The 24,120-nt window shown below is 42.3% G+C and overlaps 1 protein-coding gene across 3 annotated transcripts in view; it reads left to right on the top strand.

Annotated features, from left to right (window-relative positions):
- UNC79 (unc-79 subunit of NALCN channel complex) overlaps window positions 1–24,120 on the top strand; it is a 240,162-nt gene that overhangs the window by 84,947 nt on the left and 131,095 nt on the right. For all 3 annotated transcript variants that reach the window (XM_027767091.1, XM_027767090.1, XM_014582903.2), the window contains 4 exons: window positions 1,776–1,947; window positions 6,026–6,256; window positions 21,171–21,361; window positions 21,975–22,098. In XM_027767091.1, the coding sequence (XP_027622892.1) occupies window positions 1,776–1,947; window positions 6,026–6,256; window positions 21,171–21,361; window positions 21,975–22,098 (718 nt within the window). The remainder of the gene's footprint in view (window positions 1–1,775; window positions 1,948–6,025; window positions 6,257–21,170; window positions 21,362–21,974; window positions 22,099–24,120) is intronic.

The following is a 24,120-nucleotide window of genomic DNA, read 5'->3' as shown; positions in this document are numbered from 1 at the left end:
GAGAAAATGGGAAGGCAAGCTGCCAGGTCTAGGACCTGAATGGTGGTTGGCCAACTGAGAGTTCAGCGCCTTAATCACCGCCCCACTTGCTGGCCCCTGAGGTAAGATTTTTAAAAATTAGAAATATAATATTAGAAAGTAAGTTTTCAAGACTATGGGCAGGGTTGGCTCCTTAACCATGGCTCCATGGTTAAGGCACCCAGATCCCACGTGGCTGACCCTATGGGTTGAGTTCCACATGGCTTACCCTGTGGTTTGAGTCCTGGACCTGGCAACTTGAGAAACATGCCAGGCCTGTGTATGTGCATGCCCCAAATCTCAACGGCATGGAGAGATGGAGGGGAGGGGATTACAGAATTGCACCCATAGGGAGGTGATTTCTCCCTCTCTCTTTCTGTCTGTTTCCCTCTCTCTGGCTAAGCCATGTGCTCTCTGGAAAAAAACTTTTTTAAAAAAGAAAAGAGGAGGAACAAAGTCTTTCGTGTTTCTCTTATCTCAGTGGCTGACACATGGTAGAAATGCAATAAATGTTTGGCAAATCAAACATTGTGGAAAATTTGGAGATTAAAAAAAAATCAACCATACTACTATCATCATCAGTTTTATACACTTTCTAGTTTTTTTAAATTCATGTTTTATTTATGTAGCTGTAATCACAGTGTATCCACAGTTCTTTTTGATAAGCCATTATACTATTAGCTCTTTTCATCTTGTGTCATTTCCATGTTTATCATTTTTAGTAGCTACATACTATTTGTCTAGATATAGCATATTTTTTCCACTCTTAGATATTTAGATTAGTTCCAATTTTTTACATGGACAAACTCTATGATAAATATTTTTGTGCATAGTGCTGTTTCACAGTGCTGTTTTTTTTGGAGAGGTTTTTGCTATAGGGCGCGTGCACTTGCCAGACAGACAGAGAGAGACATAGAGACAGAAAGCGAGACACCACCCCCTAGGGGGGATGGCCATGCTACAATCCCTTCTCCTCCATTCTCCTCTTGGAATCTTGGGCACGCAAACACACGCACCCAGCAAGAGTTTTTAAGCCACCAGGTCCAGGACGTGAACTGCAGTCGACTACATGGGAGTCCAGTGACATAGCCATTACACTAATTGCTGGTCCCCCACAGTGCTGTTTTGTATTTTCGTAGGGCAGATTATCAGATGTGGGCCGACTGGTTCCAAGGGTATGAGTGTCTCAGTGGTTCTTGATACATTACCAAATTGCTTTTCAAGGTGGATATATGATTCTACAATGCCAATAGAGTGTGTGAAGCTGCTACATTTTGCTGTACCTTTGCTAATAGTAAGCAATATTTCCTAAAATTATTGCTTGTTTACCAAGCTGGAAAAGAAGCTTCATTGCTTTACTTTCAGGTCTTTGGATATTGGATGTAGAATATGTTCCCAGTGGGGTACAAGCTCTCCAGTCTCTCCTTGTATCCTACGTTTGCTGTCCACATAACTTCATGGTAGACTGGGGGAGCATTGATGTGTAGTGGGGTGGATGGTGAACCAGAAGTTGGAAGCATCAGTTCTGCTGGATTCTAGTTGATTGTAGGAAGAAGTGCCTTGGTTTATTCATCTTTGAAATGGGAGTGGAGTATAAAATAGTAAGGAAATTAAATTAGGCTTCCTGAAGTAACTCTTACCACTTTAAAGGGGAGCAATCTGTGATGCTTGCATACTCAGAAAGTGACTGCTCTGCCAGGTCCTGGGCTAGACTGTGCTGTCCGATGGGCTAACATGCAGTTGCTCCTCTTTGGCAGCTTGTTGAAAGAAGCCGAGTTCCATGCCGAGCAGCGGGAATACGAGCTGAATCGCCGGCGGCAGCTGGGCCTCTCCTCTTCCCACCATTCCCTGGATAACACCGACTTTGACAACAAGGACGACGATAAACATGACCAGAGGCTGCTCAGTCAATTTGGAATATGGTTCTTAGTAAGAGAAAGATGTTAACCGTATTCTGCTTTCTCTTTTCTCATTCCATTGTTGTATCCATGAGCATTATTTATTTAATTCCATTTGTTATTATTATATTTTAATTTGACCAGAGAGAGCGAGAGAGAGAGAGAGAGAGAGAGAGGAAGCGAGAAAGCAAGTTGCCAGGTCTGGGACTTGAACTACGGTCAACTGTGTGAAGTCCAGCACCTTTAACTACCACGCCACCTTCCAGCTCCTCTCCTGTTCCTTTTACAGGAGTAAATAGTGAAAAATTAGCCTTGGCAATGGGGCTCTATGCTCTAGGGGAGTATCTCTCAACCCTGAGTCCCACATTAGATTTACCCAGGAGAGCAAGCAAGCTATTTATTTATTTAGAATTATTTTATTAAATCATAAATGTAAATCAGCTTCTTAAGTCTACACACACACTTAAATGGTTTAAAGAAAAAACATTATGTCTTATTACACCAAGATCCTGGCTAACAGCTTTTCTAAACTTTTCCAAACTTTTGAGAAAAATCTTTAAAAAGATTTCACATATCACCTGAAATTTACAAATTTAATACCATCAAAGAAGGAATGTTTCTACACTCTTAAGAAGGCCATTAGAAAGAACCAAACAATTAAAAAGCTAAGAAACTGTCTCAAAGGTTTTTTTGTTTTGTTCTGTTTTCCTGTCTTACAGTCCTTCTTCCACAGTAAGGTAATGTTATTAAATAATCCAATCCATGCACAACATGGCTCTCTGTATCTACCCTGGTACCTTCTGCCCTCTTACTACAAATTTATGCCTGGCTGAGATAAGTTTCCTTCACATAGTTATTTTGATAACTTGAAGCTTCTCTGTTACCCGGGCTGTCACTTTCTCCTATTTATATAGTGAAGCCCATGGCAGATAGGAAGAAGCTCAGTATTGCTCCACCCACCAGAACCCCACTTCCTCCACTGCTTCCTAGACCATACTATCCTTCACCATATGGTCAACCCATGTTCCTGCCACCACCAAAGTTTCCACTCTTCATTGGACCATAGTTAGAAAGTTGCTGGTTATAGTTTCCCTAGTTGTTATAATTTCCATTTCCCTAATTTCCTCCTCCATAGTTGTCATAACCACTCTTCATTGGATCATAGTTAGAAAGTTGCTGGTTATAGTTTCCATAGTTGTTATAATTTCCATTTCCCTAATTTCCTCCTCCATAGTTGTCATAACCACCTCTGTAGCCCCTAGCCAACTGCTATGTCCAGGTCCTCCACCACCCCACTGTATCCTCCTTTCCTCCTCTATAATCAGGGCCACCTCCACAATTACCACTCCAGGTCTCCTCGATACTCTTTATAGCCATGCCCAAGTCCACATCCACTTCCATACCCATCAGATCCTCCTCTAAAGTCATTTCCTGGTCTTGGTCCAAAATTTCCACTGCAACCATGTGAATCTCCAGAACTGAAGTTGCCTCCTTTTCCACTCCTAGAACTTCAGATTTCCTGCCTTTTGTCTAGACCAAGCCTTTCTTACTTCTGCATTATATCCATTGATATATGGTATTTCTGCAATACAGTTTATTCCAAGGGATCATGATCATCAAAAGTAACAAAGACAAAGCCTCTTTTCTTTCTAGATTGTCTATCAGTAGTTATCTAATGGTATCAATTTTTCCATATTCCTTGAAGTAATCTCTAAGGTGGTGTTCCTCAGTTTCTTCTTTAATTCTGTTGACAAGCAGGTTCTTCACAGTTAAATGAGCCTCCAGTTTTTCTAGACTCTTACCACAGTGTGCTTTGGCTCAGCCATTCTCCCATCAACTGGATGAGGTTTTGCAGCCATGGCAGCATCAAGCCCAACCATGGATGAGAAAGTTAGAGACCAAATTCTCTTCATCTTCTGCTTGCAGGATCCCTCATTTCCACACGGTCTAAGTTTCCTCCATTGTCCGTAGTAGTTTCTCAAACTTCCTTCTGTGGCTTTAAAGCTTAACCCACCAATAAAGAGTTTGTGGAACTCTTCTTTTCTGTCTTTTTTCTTTGCAAAGGGATAGTTTCTAAAGTTTTCTTCTCTTAAATTGCACCATCAATCCCTGTCCTTATGAAAGCTTTTAAAAACTAACAAGGTCTACATCCACATCCACTCCAGAATGTTGGAGAAAAAAAACAAAAACAAAAACAAAAGCAAACTAAAATTAAGACAAACTCCCCAGTATTAAAACCAAAATCAGCAGGTGACCCCAGCAGGTGATTAAGGTACTGGACTCCCACATCACTGACCTCTGTGTCCCAGATCTGGTGGCTTGCTTTCCCACTTTTCCTCTCTCTCTCTCTGTCTCTGCTGAGCACGTGTGCCCTATAGCAAACTAAAATATAATAAAATTAAATAAATAATTAAAAATAATAGTGCCAGGGCCTAGACTGAAATACACATTCTTTTCTTTCTTTCTTTTTTTTTTTTTTTTTTTGAGAGGTTTTTGCTATAGGGGGCGTGCGCTTGCCAAACAGACAGAGACAGAGAGACAGAAAGTGAAAAGTAAACCCCCAGGGGGGATGGCCACACTGCAATCCCTTCTCCTCCATTCTCCTCTCGGGATCTTGGGCACACACGCACACGTACCCGGCGTGAGTTTTAAGCCACCGAGTCCAGGACGCGAACCACGGTCGACTACATGGGAGGCCAGCGACATAGCCATTACGCTAACTGCTGGTCCTTGAAATGAACATTCTTGACAGGAAACAAGAACTAAGTACTAGTGTACTTAGAATAAGTACTTGGAGTAAGTATGTAGTGCACGTTGTCAAATACTAGGTTCAGTGTAATTTACAGATAACTCACATCCTGCCGTCTCTACACATACAACATTTCTCGAAAATTGAGTTTCTGCGGAACTCTTTGTGTATTTGAGGCAGGACTGCATACACTGGAGAAATGATAGCCAAACTGATGCAAGGAATGTGATTGCTACTGACCGATTTGACAGCAGTGTTCATTCAGTCGAGATCAAATGTGCAGACCCAGAGTTCCAGGCAAGATGAATTTACCAGGTTTGCAGAGAAGCAGGCGTTTGTTTTTGCCTGTTGCAGTCATGGATTATGTCTCCATAGTAATATACTCCCAGGTTTGCACAAAGGTCCCTGAAAAAGTCTTAACCAAATTGGGATTTAATGTTGATCTCACATGACTTGTTTCCTGGAGCTTATCTCATGATATAATGGGAACTACTGTGAACTCCTTGGAGAAAGGGACAGGGTTTTATTTTGTGTGTGTGTGCACTCCTGCTACAGGATCTAATAAAAAAATTACTTTAGAATTAATGAATGCTGTTTTAAAAAGTCTTTTTGTAATGTGGTGAATTAGGGTGCACCAAGGTACCAGAATTATTACTTCTGCAAGATTCTTACCTAAATTTGATCATTTTAGAACTGAAATGTGTATATATATTATTATACTCTGAAGCTATTGATAAAACATCACTTTGTAGATATAATGTTTTAAAAGCAGTGAACTGGTGCAGATTATGTAATAAATTTCTTGTGGGATAAATGCTTATTTCTAGAAAGGTGAAATCTGTTTTCTTTTTTCTTTTTGGAGAGGTTTTTCGCTATAGGGCACGTGGGCTCGCCAGACAGACAGAGAGAGACATAGAGACAGAAAGCAAGAAATCACCCCCCAGGGGGGATGGTCATGCTGCAATCCCTTCTTCTCCATTCTCCTCTCGGGATCTTGGGCATGCACGCACATGCGCCCGGCGTGAGTTTTAAGCCACCGGGTCCGGGATGCGAACCGCAGTCAACTACATGGGAGTCCAGTGACATAGCCATTACTCTAACTGCTGGTTCCCTAGAAAGGTGAAATCTTGAGGGGCAGTTATTTTTGCAATCCATCTATCCCTGTAGAAAGGACCACAAATGACCCTCCATCACTTACAAACAAAACTGTCTATTTCAAATGGATTATCTGGGGGATCTATCTATCTATCTATCTATCTATCTATCTATCTATCTATCTATATATCGCCTTTAAAGTTCATGTAAGAATTATGTGCAGATAAATGGAGGCTGACCATGGTTCTCATGTGCCTGCTTCCAGGTGAGCCTCTGCACGCCCAGTGAGAACACGCCTACGGAAAGCTTGGCCAGGCTGGTAGCTATGGTGTTTCAGTGGTTCCACTCCACGGCCTATATGATGGATGATGAAGTTGGAAGCTTGGTGGAAAAGTTGAAACCTCAGTTTGTCACGAAGTGGTTGAAGACAGTATGCGATGTTCGCTTTGATGTCATGGTCATGTGCCTTCTTCCCAAACCCATGGAATTTGCCAGGGTAAGTGGTAGCCTACAGCTTGGACCTTGTAGGAGGGGAGGACTTGGAGAGAAGTGCTGCTTTAGACATAAGAGCTTTACCGGTATCTGTAGAATGTGGACATCTCTCTTGATTTTATTCAATACGGTCGTGTACTGCAGAGCGAGCGTGTGGTCAATAGACTACGTATGTCCTGGCGGTCCCAGGAGATTATACCACATAGCCTAACTGTGTAATAGGTTAGACCGTCTAGGTTTGTGTATTATGCTTTTTGTTGTTTGAGCAGCTACAGAATTGCCTCACAGTGCATTTCTCAAAGCATGCATTTCTCAATGCATCCACATCATTTTACAGGACTGTATGGCTCAATTACTTGAGTGACTGTATTTTGGGTATATGCTGCTTTGATGTTGGTTTGGGATGGGAAAGAATGGCAAGATAAATTTGTGAGTTATGTTTAAGAATCTAAGGGAGGTCCAGGTCCAGCCCCATAGTGTAGTAGTTGAGGGAATCAGATCCCACAAGGCTGACTGTGGTTTGAATCCCAGCCCTGGTAGCTTGTAAACATGCTAGATGTCTGTGTGTTGGGGGGGGGGGGGGAGAGGTGGTGGCCAGAATCCTGGTGGGAAGGAGAATGGAGGAAAAAGGATTGCAGCATGACCACGCCTTATTGGGTGGTGTTCTCTGTCTCTGTCTGTCTCTCTCTCTCTCTCTGTCTCTCTCTGGCAAGTCTATACACCTGGTGAATTTAAAAAAACAAAATAAAGGAATACTCTTTGATATTGCCAAATACTTTGGCAAAGAAGCAAATAAAAAACTAGAAAAAGTCTATGCGGTTGATAGAGCTCAGTACTTTTCTGGCTTTCAGTGTATGGAAAGGCTGCCATTCAACGGGGAGAAATTTCTGTAGTTTCACATGGATTTCTAGAGATGAATGATTGACGTCCCTGTCTTGCCATTTGAAATACCAAAAAGTTTCAGAGACTGTCCAGATGTTCCTGTTCCCCTGGCTTCTAGGACAAATCTCTCTGTGCTGATCTTCTTGCTCTGCCTCAGTGGATAACAGGCTTTGGCGGAGAAGACCCAGTATTTGTTGACTACAACGTAATTTGAGTCTAACCCAGAAAGGTGAATTTCCAGAATCAGATTCTGGCATAAAATTACATAAATCTTTTTATGAAAGTACTTTGTAAGTTTTATATTTGTCTGTGACTTTTTGGTCTTCTTTCAAAGAGGTCTTGAGGCATTTTTCAGTTTTAAACTGTGCCAAGACAGGACATTGAAGGATAAAACAGAATACGGATCATCTCAAGGAGTTTTTAGAGCTTTTATTAAATTTTCAGGACTCAGAGTGGACTGTGTATTTCTCAAGACACACACTGCTTTCTTCTTTGGTGCCACCTACTGACTCATTATGAAATAGAATGGAATGGAATTTTTGAATAATGGAAAGTTCCCATTTTCTCACATTGACTGTGTTGATTTTTTTCATTATTATTTCTCTTGGAATTGTGAAGGGTTGATGTTACCTGATTCTGGAAGATGAGAAGAAATGATTAATTGAGAGGAAAACTTTCTCTTCCAATTCATGTTCAGTGTTTTGGGGCCCGCAAATTAACTAGTAATAGATTTAACAGGAGAGAAGACAAGGTTTATTTAAGAGTACACATGGGAGTACTCATAACATTTTTATATTCCAAGCTTAACAAAGGTTTTGTTTTATTTATTTATTTATTTATTTTTTGCTATAGGGTGTATGTGCTTGCTGGAGAGAGAGAGAGAGAGATAGAGAGAGAAAGTGAGAAAGCACTCCCCAGGAGGGATGACCACCCACAGTCCCTTCTCCTCCATTCTTCTCTTGGGAATTTGGGGCCTGAACATATGCCCAGCATGTTTTTCAAGCCACTGGTTCAGGACTCAAACCATGTAGTCAGTCATGTGGGAAGCCTGACACTATATGCAACCTGGCCGGCCCAACAACAACAAAATATATATATTTTTTTAGGTTTTTGACATAGGGAATATGCCTTTACCTTTGAGGGGAGAGAGAGAGAGAGAGAGAGAAATCATCCCCCAGAGTGGATGACCACACAGGAATCCACTTGGGATTTTGGGCACACACCCACACATGCCCAGTGTGAGTTTGAAGCCGAAGGGTCTGGGACTCAAACTATGTTTGACCGTGTGGCTTAAGGCATGGGAATCCAGTGCCTTAACCACCATACCACCTGCCAGCCCCAACAGAGGTTTTTCTTAAGAGCTTCAGTGCTAATGTATGCAAAGTTTTTTTTGAGAGAGATTTTTTTGTAGAGGGCATGTGCGCAGGTAGGATGGCCTCACCACAGTCCCTTTTCTTCCATTCTTCTCTAGGGATTTTGGACACACATGCACACACACCAGTGTGAGTTTTAAGCTGCCGGGTCTGGGACTCAAACCGTGGTTAACTATGTGGGAGTCCAGTGATGTAACCATTACACCATCTGCTGGTCCCTAATGTATAGAAAGTTCTATTGGGCTTCTTGATGCTAACGGAGCTGGGTAGGAACTGGACTGGGTCCTGGCAGCTGAATTAACAGGAAACCCCCTTTAGGGGTGTGTTGAATACAGATGTTTTCTGAGAGTCTCTGCTTTAGTGAGATAATGGGAGTATACAGAAGACTTCTTTCTGTGTGTTCTTTGGCTCTGATGTTTTCACTGTAGGATAATCTTGCTCCCTGCCTTTCTCCTATCTGAAATATCCCTATACGTTTCACAAACACAAAGGAAGCTTTGCGGAGAGATTTAGGTTAGAAATTGTTAAGGAGCAGAGCCAAAGGAGAAAGACTGTAGGTCAGAGGGAGGAAACAGAAGAAAAACAAACATTCATGGGTGGGTACATTATAAACCTAATATGTGAGTCCAGAGGAAGCAGGTGAGAAGATTTTGTCAACCTAGAAAAGGTAAACCAAGTCAAAGCAAAAGGTAAACCAAGTCAAAGCAAAGGGTAAACCAAGTCAAAGCAAAGGGTAAACCAAGTCAAAGCAAAAGGTAAACCAAGTCAAAGCAAAGGGTAAACCAAGTCAAAGCAAAAGGTAAACCAAGTCAAAGCAAAGGGTAAACCAAGTCAAAGCAAAGGGTAAACCAAGTCAAAGCAAAAGGTAAACCAAGTCAAAGCAAAGGGTAAACCAAGTCAAAGCAAAGGGTAAACCAAGTCAAAGCAAAGGGTAAACCAAGTCAAAGCAAAGGGTAAACCAAGTCAAAGCAAAAGGTAAACCAAGTCAAAGCAAAGGGTAAACCAAGTCAAAGCAGAAGGTAAACCAAGTCAAAGCAAAGGAGTGCATTTGGACGTGAGTACTGTGTGATGTTTTTTTCCTCCACCCAGTATGTGGCCCAGGTTGCTCCACACTTGCTCACTGAGCTCTTATCACCCTCAAGCAAGTTTAAAGGCAAAAACTAAAAGTGAAAAGGAAGGAGAAGAGAACCTATATATAAAAGCACTCGTTAGAGTCTTTTCCATGAGAAGAAAATTTGGCGCTGTGGATGACATACTTAAAAGAGACATACGTCTGGAGAGATCACTGAGTGGTCAGCATGTCATCTAAGGCCCCCAGTTTGGTGTCAAAAACGTTAACCTAAAAAAGGTAAAACTGAGTAAATAGGGTACTAGAACTGCAGTGGCAGCCATGTGGAATCTAGCACCTCAACCTCCGTGCCATCTGCTGGCCCAAGTCAAAGTATTTAAAGCAAGTTTCTTTGGGCATATGATGAAGGCTGCTTGGCATGCCGCCCAGATAATTGTCTTCTGGTTGCCCCAAACGTGCTCACCGAGGTCTTATGATCTTCAAGCAGGTTTTTTATTTCCCTCCATTTAGAAAACTTTTATGGTTATTACCAAGCACATAATTTTCAATAGAGAACTTTACATTTCCTCAAGGAGGCTTTTTAAAGGCAAAACCACAGGAGGGAGGAGAGCGGGGAGAAAAGATTATACACAGCTACTCCTCACTTAATGACCCATCTGTTTAATGACTGTTCCTGATTACAATCCGGTCTCCGGCCTGGGGAATGCCCTTTCTAGGTCCGTGTGAGTCTCTGGCATCACCGTTTGTGGTGTTTGTCTCATTCCTGCAGTTGGTAGTCTTCACAACATGAAATGTTTGCAATCACACGAGATATATGTTTCATTTATAAATTTTTTTAAAAATAGTTTTTTTTTTTTTCAAGATTTTGCCTTAGGGTGTGTGCACTCACCAAGAGAGACAGAGAGAGGGAAAGTGAGAAATCACCTCCAAGGGACAATGGCCACACCACACTCTTCTCCATTCCTCTGAGATTTTTGGCACACATGCACATGTGCCTGGAGTGATTTTCAAGCCACCATGTCCAGCACTTGAACCTTGGTTGGCCATGTGGGAATCCCTGCCTTAGTCACCATGCTACCTGCTGGTCCCACATTTACAAAGTTATACTTCACTGTCCACCTGCATTCAGAATAAATAAAAACAATTATATTGAAATTATAGTATTGCGTTGTGGTGTTTCTTGTTACTTTGGGGCACTTATCTAATGTATGCCTTTTGTGTGGCTAAAATGACATCATTCTGGTGTGGTAGCATGTGATTGCTGTTGATAAATACGTAACCTGTGGTGCCACGGCACACCGCAAGACATCTGCCTTTAAGCTCCTTGCTTATCGACCAGTTTACTTAATGACTAGTCATAGGAACAGAACTTGGTTGTTAAGTGAGGAGTGTCAGTAGTTGTTTTGAGAGAAATTATTCTTGGCTACCAGGATCGGTTAGTAACAAGGGTGACATCAGTCCAAGATTGGACAGGCAGTCTCTGGGCAGGTGTCCTTGGGTCAGGTTGCAAAGGTCTTTGTGCAGTGTTGTAGTTCTGACAGAGTTTTTAAAATAACCGTTTTTGTTATCAGGCAGACTAGCATGAGAAGACACCTCCCCCGATGGCTCAGTCTAGTAAGGATTTAGCACAGGTTGACACTGATGACTCCATTTTGATTTTGAGAACTTTTCATAATTTCTAGACGTTGGTTTGAAGTATCTTTGGAAGGTAGAGTGAGAACTTCAGTTTTTCCTCAAGCAGAGCATGGAAGATGCGAGTGCTGGTGGACTTCCTGAGGGGCCCAACTGTTGTCATAATGTCCTTTGAAGTTTATTTTAAGATGGTTAGCTTCAGCTTGTGGAGCTTTGGGACAAGACAACCTAGTGTCTTTATAAGGATCTGGGCTATTAGGTGTTAGTTCTCAGTTACACCATACCAGGAGGGCAGGAGAGAAATTGGAGACATTTATAGCTGACAAAATATGCAAGGTCCAATTTACGAAGAGGTGAAAATAGCTCAAAGCTAATGAACAGGACTAGCATCTGATAACCTACAAGGATGGGTTATCATTTTCTGTCAAAACATATCATTTCTCTCTGCAGTCATCCATATTTTGATGAAAGATAATCAAAGTAAGATTACTCTTGTTTACAAAATAAGTCTACTTTTATTAAATTTGGTCCGGTCATTTATAAGTGCAGCAGGATTTTTGGAGACTTTATAAGGCATTTCAGATGGATTTTTTTTTTTCTTTTTCTTTTTCTTGGAGAGAGTTTTGCTATAGGGTACGTGTGCTCGCCAGAGAGACAGAAAGTGAGAAATCACTACCCAGAGAGGATGGCCATGTCTCAGTCCCTTCCCCTCCAGTCTCCTCTTGGAATCTTGGGGACACCTGCACATGTGCTCTGGGCGAGTTTAAGCCACTGGGTCTAGGACTCAAATCTTGGTTGACTATGCCGGATGTCGGGGTCCAGCGATGTAACCATCATGCCATCTACTGGTCCTGGTCCCCAGATGGACTTTTTTTTTTTTTTTTTTTTAACCAGAAGGAAACAGAGAGGGGGAAAAATGGGAAAGTAAACCACCAGGTCTGGGACTTGAACCTCACTTGGCCAGGTGGGAGTCCAGTGCCTTAACCACTGTTCTCCAGACTGAGCTTTTAAAAGTCTCTTGAGCCAGCTGGTTGTGGGGCGGTTAAAGTGGCTGGATCCCATACAGCCAACAATACCATTCAAGTCCTAGACCCAATAAGCGTGCACACGTGTGTGTGCCCAAATCTCAGACGGAGGGCGAGATGCAGGAGAAGGGGTTGTGGTGTGATCATTTCCCATGAGTGGTGCTCTCTTTCTTGCTCTTTCTTTCTCTCTGTTATGTGCATGTGCCCTCTGGCAAATTAAAAAAAAAAAAAATCTCTGAAGCTAGTAGCTAAGCCAAGAACTTAACATCAGATTTCATCTGTAATACCTATAGATTTGGGTGAACTCCTTTTTTCTTCAAGCCTCAGAAATAGTCTAAGTTTCCTAGACCTGCCAGGAATGGACCTTCCTCACCTGTGAGGGTAGACTCCTGTAAGATAGGTACTAGGCTAGTTTGTCAAGAGAGCATTGGCGCCCGCAGGTGGTGTGAAGGTTAAGGCGCTGGATTCCCACATGGCTAACGACTGTGGTTCGAGTCCTGGACAATGGAAAAAAAAAAAAAAAAAAGTTGTAGGGAACCAGCAGTTAGCGTAATGGCTATGTCGCTGGACTCCCACGTAGTCGACTGCGGTTTGCGTCCCGGACTCGATGCCTTAAAACTCATGCCGGGCATGTGTGCGTGCGTGCCCAAGATCCCGAGAGGAGAATGGAGGAGAAGGGATTGCGGCGTGACCATCCTGGGGGGTGATTTCTCGCTTTCTGTTTCTCTGTCTCTGTCTGTCTGGCGAGCGCACGCGCCCTATAGCAAAAAACCTCCTCTAAAAAAAAAAAAAAAAGAGAGCATTGTAGAAACTAGTGCTATAAAATCAACCTTAGTTTAGTAAAATTGGTCATATCTGACTTCATATAAGTTCTCACAGAGGATTTACAACCAATTTTTCCCAATTATATCCTGTTACAAGGAGAACAGATTCTTGCTGAACTTACACAAATAACCACAAAGCTATGAAAATAATAATATTCAATAAGAATTTCCATATTCTGGAGGGATCAGGTAGGAAGAAAGAGATAAATGGTTCATTTCTAATTTTTATTTAAAGAGATTTTTGCCATATGGTGCATGCGCTCGCTGTTGAGTCAGAGAGAGAGAGAGAGATAGAAAGTGAGAAATCACCTCCTGGGGGATGGCCATGCCACAATTCTCCTCTTGGGATTTTGAGCATGCATGCATACATGCCTGGCGTGAGTTTCAAGCTGCTGGGTCTGGGACTCAAACCACAGTTGGCCATGTGGGAGTCCAGTGCCTTACCACTATGCCAGCTGTTGGCCCCTGTTTCATTTCTCTTTTTACAAAGGTCTAATATTCCAAATTGTTGAGAGTTATAGATAGCTTAGAAGAAAGGAGAAAGGGGTTTCTTATCTTCATAAAATAGAGCATTAAAAACCAGCAATGTTTCATAAAATATATATAAAATGATAATCATTTCTCAATAGTTCACTCAGGCCCACGTAATTCAGTCTTGTTCTGTTGGTTCTTTGGTTAGCAGTTCTGTGAATGAACCTGTTAGGGATCCTTTCTCCACTGTGTGACCTCAAGTTACTGGAGCAATGCCATCAGATGCCTGCAACCCAGAGCTCCTGCCGTGAGCTCCTCCGTGCGCCTCAGAGACTGTCCTTTCTGTCGAAGATGAAGTATGTGGTTAGTAGCTGATTGAAAGAGCTCTCAGTTAGTTCACCATCAGAGTAAAACAGTAACTGTCTAAATGACACAAAGGCTTACAATTGCCATGAAGATCTGATGAAATGTCCTCTGGTAACTGTAACATTTTGTCGTGTTGGCTGCTCTCAAGCATAGGGACATTTCGTGACAGCAAGGGCACTGGCAAATTCCTAGGAACTTTACGTCATTCTTGAAATACTTACATTAATAACATTTACCCATGTGAATGTAACCTAAGGAAGGTTAAGCATTTCTTATTTGCCAATGCTATCCGTGCAATTAAACATATAAACAAATCTAGTTAGTTGAACATATCTCTTTACAGCTTGAGAACAAAGCCTTCTGAGGAACTCTCTGGGAAATGTCGAAGTCAGTTTGAGACCATGATTTTATTTACGATTTGATTTTAGAAAGGCCAAATAACAGAAGTTATCAACGTGTTTATCAACAAACCCAAATATCTTCAGTCTCTTTGTGAAAAATAAGAAGCCAAAAGTAGAGAATTGTATGTTCAGCAATTAATGTTTTAATATTTTCTTACTTGGAAATGAACTAAATTTAATTTAATTTAGCATATCCTTAAGTTTTCAAGTCACCAAAAAGCTTTTGGAATCTATTTCTAAGCAGACATAATATACAACATAAGTATTGTTTAAAGTTTGTCAGGATAATGAGTCGATTTGATTAAAATGAAATCTGTAAGTTTTTCTTTTGGGGTGGAGAGATTTTTTTTCGCTATAGGGCACGTGCGCTCGCCAGACAGACAGAGAGAGACATAGAGACAGAAAGCGAGAAATCATCCCCCAGAGGGGATGGTCACGCCGCAGTCCCTTCTCTTCCATTCTCCTCTCGGGATCTTGGGCACTCACGCACACGCACCCGGCGTGAGTTTTAAGCCACCGGGTCCGGGACGCGAACCGCGGTCGACTACATGGGAGTCCAGTGACATAGCCATTACGCAACTGCTGGTTCCCTCGAAATCTGTAAGTTTTATAATATTAGACATCTAGTAAATATATTAGTTTGCTTGGTTAGTAAACCCCTAGTGAAATCAAAACGTAATCTGGTATCACACGCAGTGCTGATAACTATGTAACTAAGCACAGTTGTTTTTCTTCAACAATGCTAAACTCAAATCATGTGACTATGAAGAACATTTGTGTTAATTCCTGTTAATAGACGGGAAAGCTGGTCTGCGTTCTGTGAAATACTAGGTTCTTTGGTTTCAGGCCTCAAGTTTAGGGACCTGCCCTGAGATGAAAACATGAATAAAGTAGGAAATGAGAAATTTTTAATAGAAAAGTCAAAATTTCGTCAGAAAAATACACCCTATGTCAGAAAGGCAGGGGCAGCTGCACTGGGCGTGGGGTTTGGGGTTAGTTTAATGTGGGGCCTTGTGAATATTTAGGGCGGGAGGTCCGTAGCCGGCTCTTTCATTTGACCTCACGGACTTTGGTTGAGCCGCGTACCTCTCGTGGAAGGGTCTTATTACCTGGTTGGGGAGTCACGCGCCTGCCAGTGTGGACTTGGAAGGAGGAGCATGAACACGGGGATGAGGCTGCCCGTGTCCGTGGGAAGTGGGTGCTGCCCACGTGTGCGGAGAATTCCTGTGTGCCTGTGTGGGTGGTGGGGGGAAGCGGCCACCCTTCCCTAGGTCCTTGATCGACAGTTTCAGCAGTGAAAGTAGGCAACCTCTCCTCTCTTGGCTCCCGGGGTCTAGCTGCCACCCCCGGGGACAGTGGGGTGTGTCAGATGTCCCCTTCGTTGGCATACTGGGAAATGCTGCTCATAACTACCTACCTATAATAATTCCTATATTTCTGAGAAATAATTAGTTTATATAAGTGTTTCTTAATGCTAATTTAGAATAGAGCTCTTTTAAGGGATTTTTTTTGAGAGGTTTTGTTTTCTTTTGTTTTTGGTTTTATTTTATTTTATTTTATTTTATTTTATTTTATTTTATTTTATTTTATTTTTTTGCTATAGGACAGAGAGTGACAGACAGACAGAAGAGAGAAATCACCCCCCAGGGGGGGATGGCCACACTGCAATCCTTTCTCCTCCGTTCTCCTCTCAGGATATTAGGCACGCACGCACACACACCCGATGTGAGTCTAAGCCACTGGGTCCAGGACTCAAACTGTAGTTGACTACATGGGAGACCAGTGACATAGCCATTACGCCAACTGCTGGTCCCTCTTTTAAGGGATTTTATAAAATAATTTGGTAATAGCCTCAAGAGCTAAGATACCTCATATACATATGCATATACGTAGACATACGGAAATATGCAGAAAGACACTGAGATCTTAAACTTTCATAATAATACAAAGCTGACTAGCTTATATAGCTGGCTCTCATTTTTACTCTCCTTTTATTTGAATTGCATTTCTGGCAGATGGAATACATTGTTACCTGTTCAGTATAAGAGCTAAAGATTTTTATTGGTATTTGTTGGGGAAACCTTTAAGGTTTTTTTTTTGTTTGTTTGTTTGCTATAGGGTGCGTGCACTTGCCAGAAAGACAGAGGGAGACAGACAGAAAGCAAGAAATCACCCCCCGGGGGGGGGGATGTCCACACCGCAATCCCTTTTGCTACATTGTCCTCTCGGGATCTTGGAGCAGGCATGCATGCACACGTGCCTGGCGTGAGTTTAAGCCACTGGGTCCAGGACTCAAACCATGGTCAACTACATGGAAGTCCAGCAATATAGCTATTACCCTAACTGCTGGCCCCTTCCCTGATATGTAATCTCATGGAGTCTGTGGTTTAGCTTCCACTAAGTACTTCCTTTTATTCTTTTTCTTTTTAAATGAGAGAGAATGAGAGCAAGGACCAGTGTATTGTGAAGGTCAGTGCACAAGGAGCTGCATCCTACATGGTTGACCATGGTTCAAATCCTGGTCCTGGAGCTTCGGAAACTCCATGCCCAGTGCATATGTGTGCATGCCCCAAATCCTGATGGGATGAAGAAATGAAGGAAAAAGGATTGTGGCATAATTTAGCCCCATCGGGGGGTATTCTCTTGTTCTCTAGCAAGCACATGAGCCCTCTGGCAATTAAAGAAAAATAAGTAAATAAATGAGAGAGTGAGAAAGAGAGTGCAGGAGAGAGAGAAAGTGACAGGTATTTTTGACAGGTGCAACTACAGGCACCTGCCACCATGCCCAGGTTGTTGAGTTGGGCCAGAACCAAACCCAGCTCCTGCACACCTCAGCGTTGCACAGTGACTGAGTCAGGGAGAAGTTCCTTTTAAAAGCCTGTGATGAAGGACCAGCAGATGGCGTAATGGTTACGTCACTGGACTCTCCTGTAATGATGGGAGTCCCAGACCTGGCAGCTTGAAACTCACGCCCTGCACCTGTGTGTGTGCATGCCCCAGATCCCAAGAGGAAAATGGAGGAGAAGGGATTGCAGTGTGGCCACCGCTCCCACCCCTGGGAGGGGGGGGTGACTTCTTGCTTTCTGTCTCTCTGTCACTCTTTGTCTCTCCAGTGAGCATTTACGTCTTATAGCAAAAATCTCTCTTAAAAAAAAGTCTGCGATGAGCCAAGGGAAAAGGCTTTGGAGTTTTGTTCAGTGGGGGTTGGTAAGTGGTTGGGTGTGTTAATTGGTGCTTGTCAGGGGGAGAAATCCATTTCTCACATTTTTATGACACGAGGCAGTCAAAGGAAGGAGCCCAGTCCTGGTGCTGAAAGTCGGCTGTTTACTTGGATGTCTGCACTTTAAAGAGACATCTCTCTGGATGCTGGAAGATAGTTCTGGATGGTAGATTTACATATCAAAGGGGAGAGAAAGGATGCAGATTTTTTTTTCTTTAATATTTGCTATTAGGACACATGTGTGCCAGAGACAGAAAGAAGGAGATGAGAAAGCATCCCTCCCCAGGAGGTGGCTATGCCGTAATACCTTCTCCTCCATTCTCCTCTTGAGACCCTGGGCATGCACGTGCACAGGGGAGTGATTTTTCAAGGCTTCAGGCCCGGAACTTGAACCGCACTGTCAGCCATGTGGGATCCAACTGCCTTAACCTGCTGGCCCAGGACACAGATTTTCAAAGTAACTGCTAATCTAAGAGAGTTTTCCGGGGTACATTTGCCTATTATCAGAATTTGTCTGGGCCAAACAGTGAATTTTCCTGGTGCTGTTAAGCTTCTACCAGCAGGTGTTTTAGGGAGTAGGGTGGAGGTAGTAGTGGTTCATGGGAAGGTGGTTAGATGATCTATTGAGTTGTCTGAAAAGTCATGACGCATCTGTTTTTTTTTTTTTTTTTTTTTGGGGGGGGGGTGTTTTACACAAAAACAGTCCCCAACACATTGTGGTTTTTGCTATAGGATGCATGTGCTTGCCAGAAAGACAGAGACAGAGAGGCAGAAAGCAAGAAATCACCCCCAAGGGGGTGATGGCCATGCCGGAATCCCTTCTCTTCCATTCTCCTCTCGGGACCTTGGGCATGCATGCACATGTGCCTGGCGTGAGTTTAAGCTGAGTCCTGGACTTGAAGTGCGGTCGACTACGTGGGAGTCTAGCGACATAGCCGTTATGCCAACTGCTGGTCCCAATCATGATGCATTTTTGCATAGACAAAATACATCATGACTTTTACAACAACCCAATAATTTGCCTTGAGAGTCTGCGGTTTTTCCAGGTATAGTCCGGGGCCTGATTGACAAGAGGGTCAGAGGAGCCTACCTGAGGAAGCTGAGGCCTAGGCAATTACTACTCGGGTTTTCCTTTTTCTTAAGTACAGGACAGTCCCTGTCTGTGTCCTGCAACTGAAAAATGAAGCAGACAGTTCCATGGAGTATTTGATCGTTTAATATTGGAAGGTATACATTGTAAAGATACATGTGATTCAATGTAATATAAACAAGAATATGATAATAATAAAAAAACTTAAAAATTAAAAAAAACAATGGAAGAACTTTGATTAAAAAGAGGTTATCAGAAGGTTACTTTCTAGCCACCTGCTGGGCCTCTGTAAAAGTTATTTTTATTTATTTATTTATTTATTTATTTATTTATTGAGCGTTTCTTATTTTTATTTATTTATTTATTTTTGGAGAGGTGGGTTTTTTTGTTTGTTTGTTTGTTTTTTGTTTTGTTTTGTTTTGTTTTGTTTTGCTATAGGGTGCGTGCACTCACCAGAAAGACAGAGAGACAGAAAGCGAGAAATCACCCCCCCAGGAGGGGATGGCCATGCCGCAATCCCTTCTCCTCCATTCTCCTCTCAGGATCTTAGGCATGTACGCACATGTGCCCAGTGTGAGTTTAAGCCACCGTGTCTGGGACTCGAACTGCAATAAACTACATGTGAGTACAGTGATGTAGCCATTACACCATCTGCTGGTCCCTGTAAAAATTATTTTTAAAAGGGATTTTGTTGGTTTCAAAAACTTGTATCAAATAAGGGTCAGACCCACCAGCACCATGGCCAGATGGATATGTCAGCACAACTGCTGACCCTGGAAAGGTTAGGCACTTGTACTAGCAAAGGGTTACAGTACAGTTAAGTGAGAAAGCGTTTATTTACATTAGACAGATAACAGCAGAGGGTTTCTGGAAATAAAGAAAGAGACAAGACGGAGTGGAAGGCATTGGCAGCAGCTGTCTGAAGTAGCTACTGCAGTGTGGTGTCCGTGCGGCAGGATGCCTGAAGGGAGGATGCCAATCTGGAATCATTTTGAGAAAGAGTATTTTGTAAAAGTCAGTCATGTGATCAACAGAGAATAACTTTGACAGAAATAACTGACTCTGCAGAAATATTAGTTAATACAGTTTATTACGAAGCACTGAGATTAGTTAATACAGTTAATTATGAGGCACTGAGATTGAGTGTTCTGGGAACAGGAGGGTTGTCAATCAGCATGAGGAGCCCTTTTCATTGGCCTGGCCCCAAAAGGTGGGACATCTGAAAGCAGAGTCTTACAGGCTGTAGGTGAGCTTGAAATTCTTAGATTAGTAAATGGTTAAAGGAAAACAAAAGTTCCTGTAAGAAATCAGCAGAAGAATGTCTGTGCTTGACTCTAAGAGATAAGGCTTACGTCCATCAGGAAGCACTATGCCTGGGACAGGATGTCGCATCCCACTATCAAAGGACCAGAGTGGTCTGCGAATGTTTGTAGACTTCGGTTAACGGTTAACGTTTGTAGGTGTGACTCTCCCAGGCCCCCTGGAAACAATTTTGGAATAGGAAAAGGTAGTCAGAATTCTGTCTTCATTGGCAAGCAGTCAGACATCCCCCTCTTAGTTCTCTGGACTTTGTTATTATTATTGTTATTTTTGTATGACAATTTCTTTTCTAGTTAAATTTTTTTCTTCATGAATTCTAGGCATCATAATTAAATATTTAAATTTGGATTTATTTAAAATAAGTTTCCTGGACCAGGAGGTGGCATGGTGGTTAAGGTGCTGGACTTCCACATGACCGACCATGGTTTGAGTTCCAGATTTGGCAGCTTGAAAATCATGCCAGGAGCTTGTGTATGCATGCCCAAAATCCCAAGAGGGATTGTGGTGTGGACATCCCCCCGAGGGATGATTTCTCACCTTGCCTCTTTCTGTCTCTAGCAAGTATATGCGCCCTATGGCAAAAACCTAACAAGAACCACAACAAAAAGTTTCCCATAAACTTTGTGTTGCACGGTAAAGACTCTGATGCTTAAATAAGAATATAGGATCTTTATTTGATATCAGGATTATAAACAAACTAACCTGATAAATTCATGATTTTAACTTTTTCCTGCTCCAGAAAAATTAATAAACTATCTGCTATAGGGTATGCATACTTGCCAGAGAGAGAGAGAGGGGAAGTGAGAAATCAGCCCCCAGGGGGGATGGCCATGCCGCAGTCCCTTCTCCAGTGTCCTCTCAGGATTTTGAGCAGGTATGTACACATGTCTGGTGTGATTTCAAATCACCGGTTCTGGGACTCGAACTGCATGGTCAGCCATGTGGGATCCAGCACCTTAACCTCCACACCACCTGCTGGCCCTCTTTGGAATTTTAATTTGTGTGTGATTTAGGAAAATTTGAGTAGTTCCACCTCAGTCTGTGATCAATATTTGGACTTATTTCTAACAGAGGGATCTTGGTGCTTTATAAATTTTTACAAATCTCACTCTAACGGTATTCTTGGCTTTTTCTTTTTTTTTCCCCATGGTTTTTCTTGGTACCCATTTCCTTTAGGAAGTGCTTGAGTATAATTGTAACAAGTGTGTTTTGTTCTTTTCCTCTGTGGTTACGGACACCCGGTAGGTCGGTGGCTATTGGGACAAGTCCTGCAGCACAGTGACTCAGCTGAAGGAAGGTCTCAACCGAATCCTCTGCCTGATCCCCTACAATGTGATCAACCAGTCTGTGTGGGAGTGCATTATGCCAGAATGGCTGGAAGCCATCAGGACAGAAGTCCCAGATAACCAGTTAAAGGAATTCAGGGAAGTATTAAGGTGGGTAAGTAGTTTAATGAAGTCACTGTAATTATAATGATATCTAACAATTACTGAGCACATACCGTGTGCCAAGCACTCTGCTAATAAGCACTTAATATAATCTCATTTGCTTTTTAACAATGCCATGGAGAAATTTGAAGCTCCAAAATGAAATAGCTGCTATAAATCTCACTAAGATGATTTGCAGTTGTTTAGAAAAGATTTTATTCTAGTTGAATAATAAATAGATATAGCATATTGGTTGCTTTTTTTTTTTTTTCAAAAATAATTATTAATGGTACATGGTGGCCAAGTGCAAAGGGACACATATTTTAGGGAAGCAACTCTAAGTCCTTGAAGATGCAGTTTCTTCTGTTAAATCTACCATGTGTATGAACAGTAATGTTGCTAGTGATCGTAAGAGTTACTTATCAGACATTTGTTCTAATGCCATCAACTGTTCTCTGACAGTACAATGAGACAAGCTAGTAACAGTTTGGACTTCGAGCTAATTCAAAGGGTCTGGTTTGATAGGATGCCTTTCCAGCCGGGTATAGCTGGCATACTCTGGAGCGGCAGGCGACCAGATGTGTGCCCACCCGTCATTTACTTTTGTTGCTCTGCTTTCCAGCAAAATGTTTGACATCGAGCTCTGCCCTCTGCCGTTTTCCATGGAAGAGATGTTTGGCTTTATCAGTTGTCGGTTTACAGGATACCCCTCCTCTGTGCAGGAACAAGCTTTACTGTGGCTTCATGTAAGTGAATGGTACTTTTGATCATTTGGGGCAATAGGTCTTAACCTGTGAGCCTTAGATCCCTGGATAGAGGAGGGATCTGAGCATTACTACAAAGAGTCCTTAAATTCATATGATTGTCAAGAACCTTCTAGACTAATACCTCATATGCATAGATGAGTGACTGCATTTCGAATACATGTAGCTCTAGTTGTGGCTGGTAAAATACAAATGTTTGCGATAGTATTACTGAATTCATAGCTGCTCTTGGTCCATAAGTATTTTCTCATGAGTGGGCACTACAGTTGTAGTAGTTGTCCTGTGGGATTCTGAGAAATCTTTGATACTAAACAGGCCCTTTACATGGAAAAGTTGGAAACTACTTATTTAGGGCATGGTTCATGAGGTTGCCTGAACCTGGAATACTTTCTCTCCTGTATTCATGTGTGGACTCCAACTTATCCTTTAGAGCCCAAGTTAAAAATGATGTCCTTGTGGGACCAGCAGATGGCATGGTGGTTAAGGTCGCTGGATTCCCCCATGGCCAACCTTGGTTCGAGTCCAGACCTGGTGGCTTACTTTCTCACTTTCTCTATCACTCTTACTCTGTCTCTCTCTGCTCAAATGAAAATAAATAAATAAATGAAGTTAAATAAAATAATTCTTTAAAAAAGAATGTCCTTGAGAGCTGGCTTCATGGCCTGGTGGTTAAGGGAGCCAGATCCAACATGGTTGTGTGGCTCAAATTACAGAGTGGCTTGAAAAACACTCTGGACATGTATTTGTGGATACCCCAAATCCCAATGGGATGGAGAAGTGGAGAGGGGGTTGTGTTGTGGCCACATCCTGTTGGGGGTGTTTTCTCCTGCTCCTTCTCTCTGTCTCACTGTATCTCTTTGGCCAGTTCACTTATCTCTGGAAACAAAACAAAAACAAAGAAAAACACTCCTCTGTGAAGCGTCCTGCTACTTCGCACCCATATCCTCCCATCAGAATTGATTACCATGTCCCCAGTGTTCTTCTAGGTTCTCTGTGTGAGTCTATTCTATTTCCATCCTATAGCTAGTTTTGGCCTCCTTCCTCCCTGATTACAGACTTCTTGAGTGCAGGAACCACGTCTTACTTGTTTATGAATTGACAACCCTCTTCATCCTTTCCTCCCAGCAACTGGCACATGCTTTGTACATAGTGGATGTTCAAGAAAATGTCATTAAATTGAGTTGAACATCTGTTATAAAGCTTGGGCAGTTTCAGCACATGAGGACAGGATCAGTGTTTAGATTAAGTATGAGTAAAGATACATTTCTGTGTCACACAGGATGTGACCCCATTAGCTCTTTAAGTCGTGCACATACCTTTCTGAGTTCTAAACTAAGGAATAATATTGTAATATTTTTCACAATTGACAAAAATAAGGGATCTCTTTCTCTCTCTCTCTCTTTTAGGCTTTTGCCATAGGACATTTGTGCTGGTGGAGAACATCAGAGACCCACAGAGAGAGAAAGTGAGAAATCACCCCCCAGGGGGACGTCCATGCCACAGTCCGCCCTCACCCATTCTCCCTTCAGGATTTTGGGCACACATGCATACATGCCTGGTGTGATTTTCAAGCAGCTGGGTCCAGGACTCAAACCATGGTTGGCCATGTGGGAGTCCAGTGCCTTAATCATAACAACACCTGCTGGCCCAGGGATCATTTAAAAAAAATCACTTTTGGGATCCAGAATTTTAATTTTTATTTATAAACAGATCATGATAAGATAATGTCTCATTTTAGGAAAGTCAGACTTTCTATAGGTATCTAGATGCTCTCACAGTTCCACACTCCATAAACTGTGCCCCCTCAGGGTGAGCAGTCAGGTCTACAGACCTCTGTCTCTATGTGACAAGAACAATTACAGTATACATGTTTTGTGGGCCAAGCTTTGATATAACTTTCCTTTGAAAACAGAGTGCTGCAGTTGAAAGAGATATTAAAGCCCTGATCTAACCATTTTGGGGATGGGGTGGACACTGGTTACAACTATTCACTTATTAATTAGT

Source organism: Tupaia chinensis, unplaced genomic scaffold, assembly GCF_000334495.1.
Source record: "Tupaia chinensis unplaced genomic scaffold, TupChi_1.0 Scaffold143913_1, whole genome shotgun sequence".
Lineage (NCBI taxonomy): Eukaryota > Metazoa > Chordata > Mammalia > Scandentia > Tupaiidae > Tupaia > Tupaia belangeri.
This window is presented reverse-complemented; position numbering and strand designations above follow the sequence as displayed.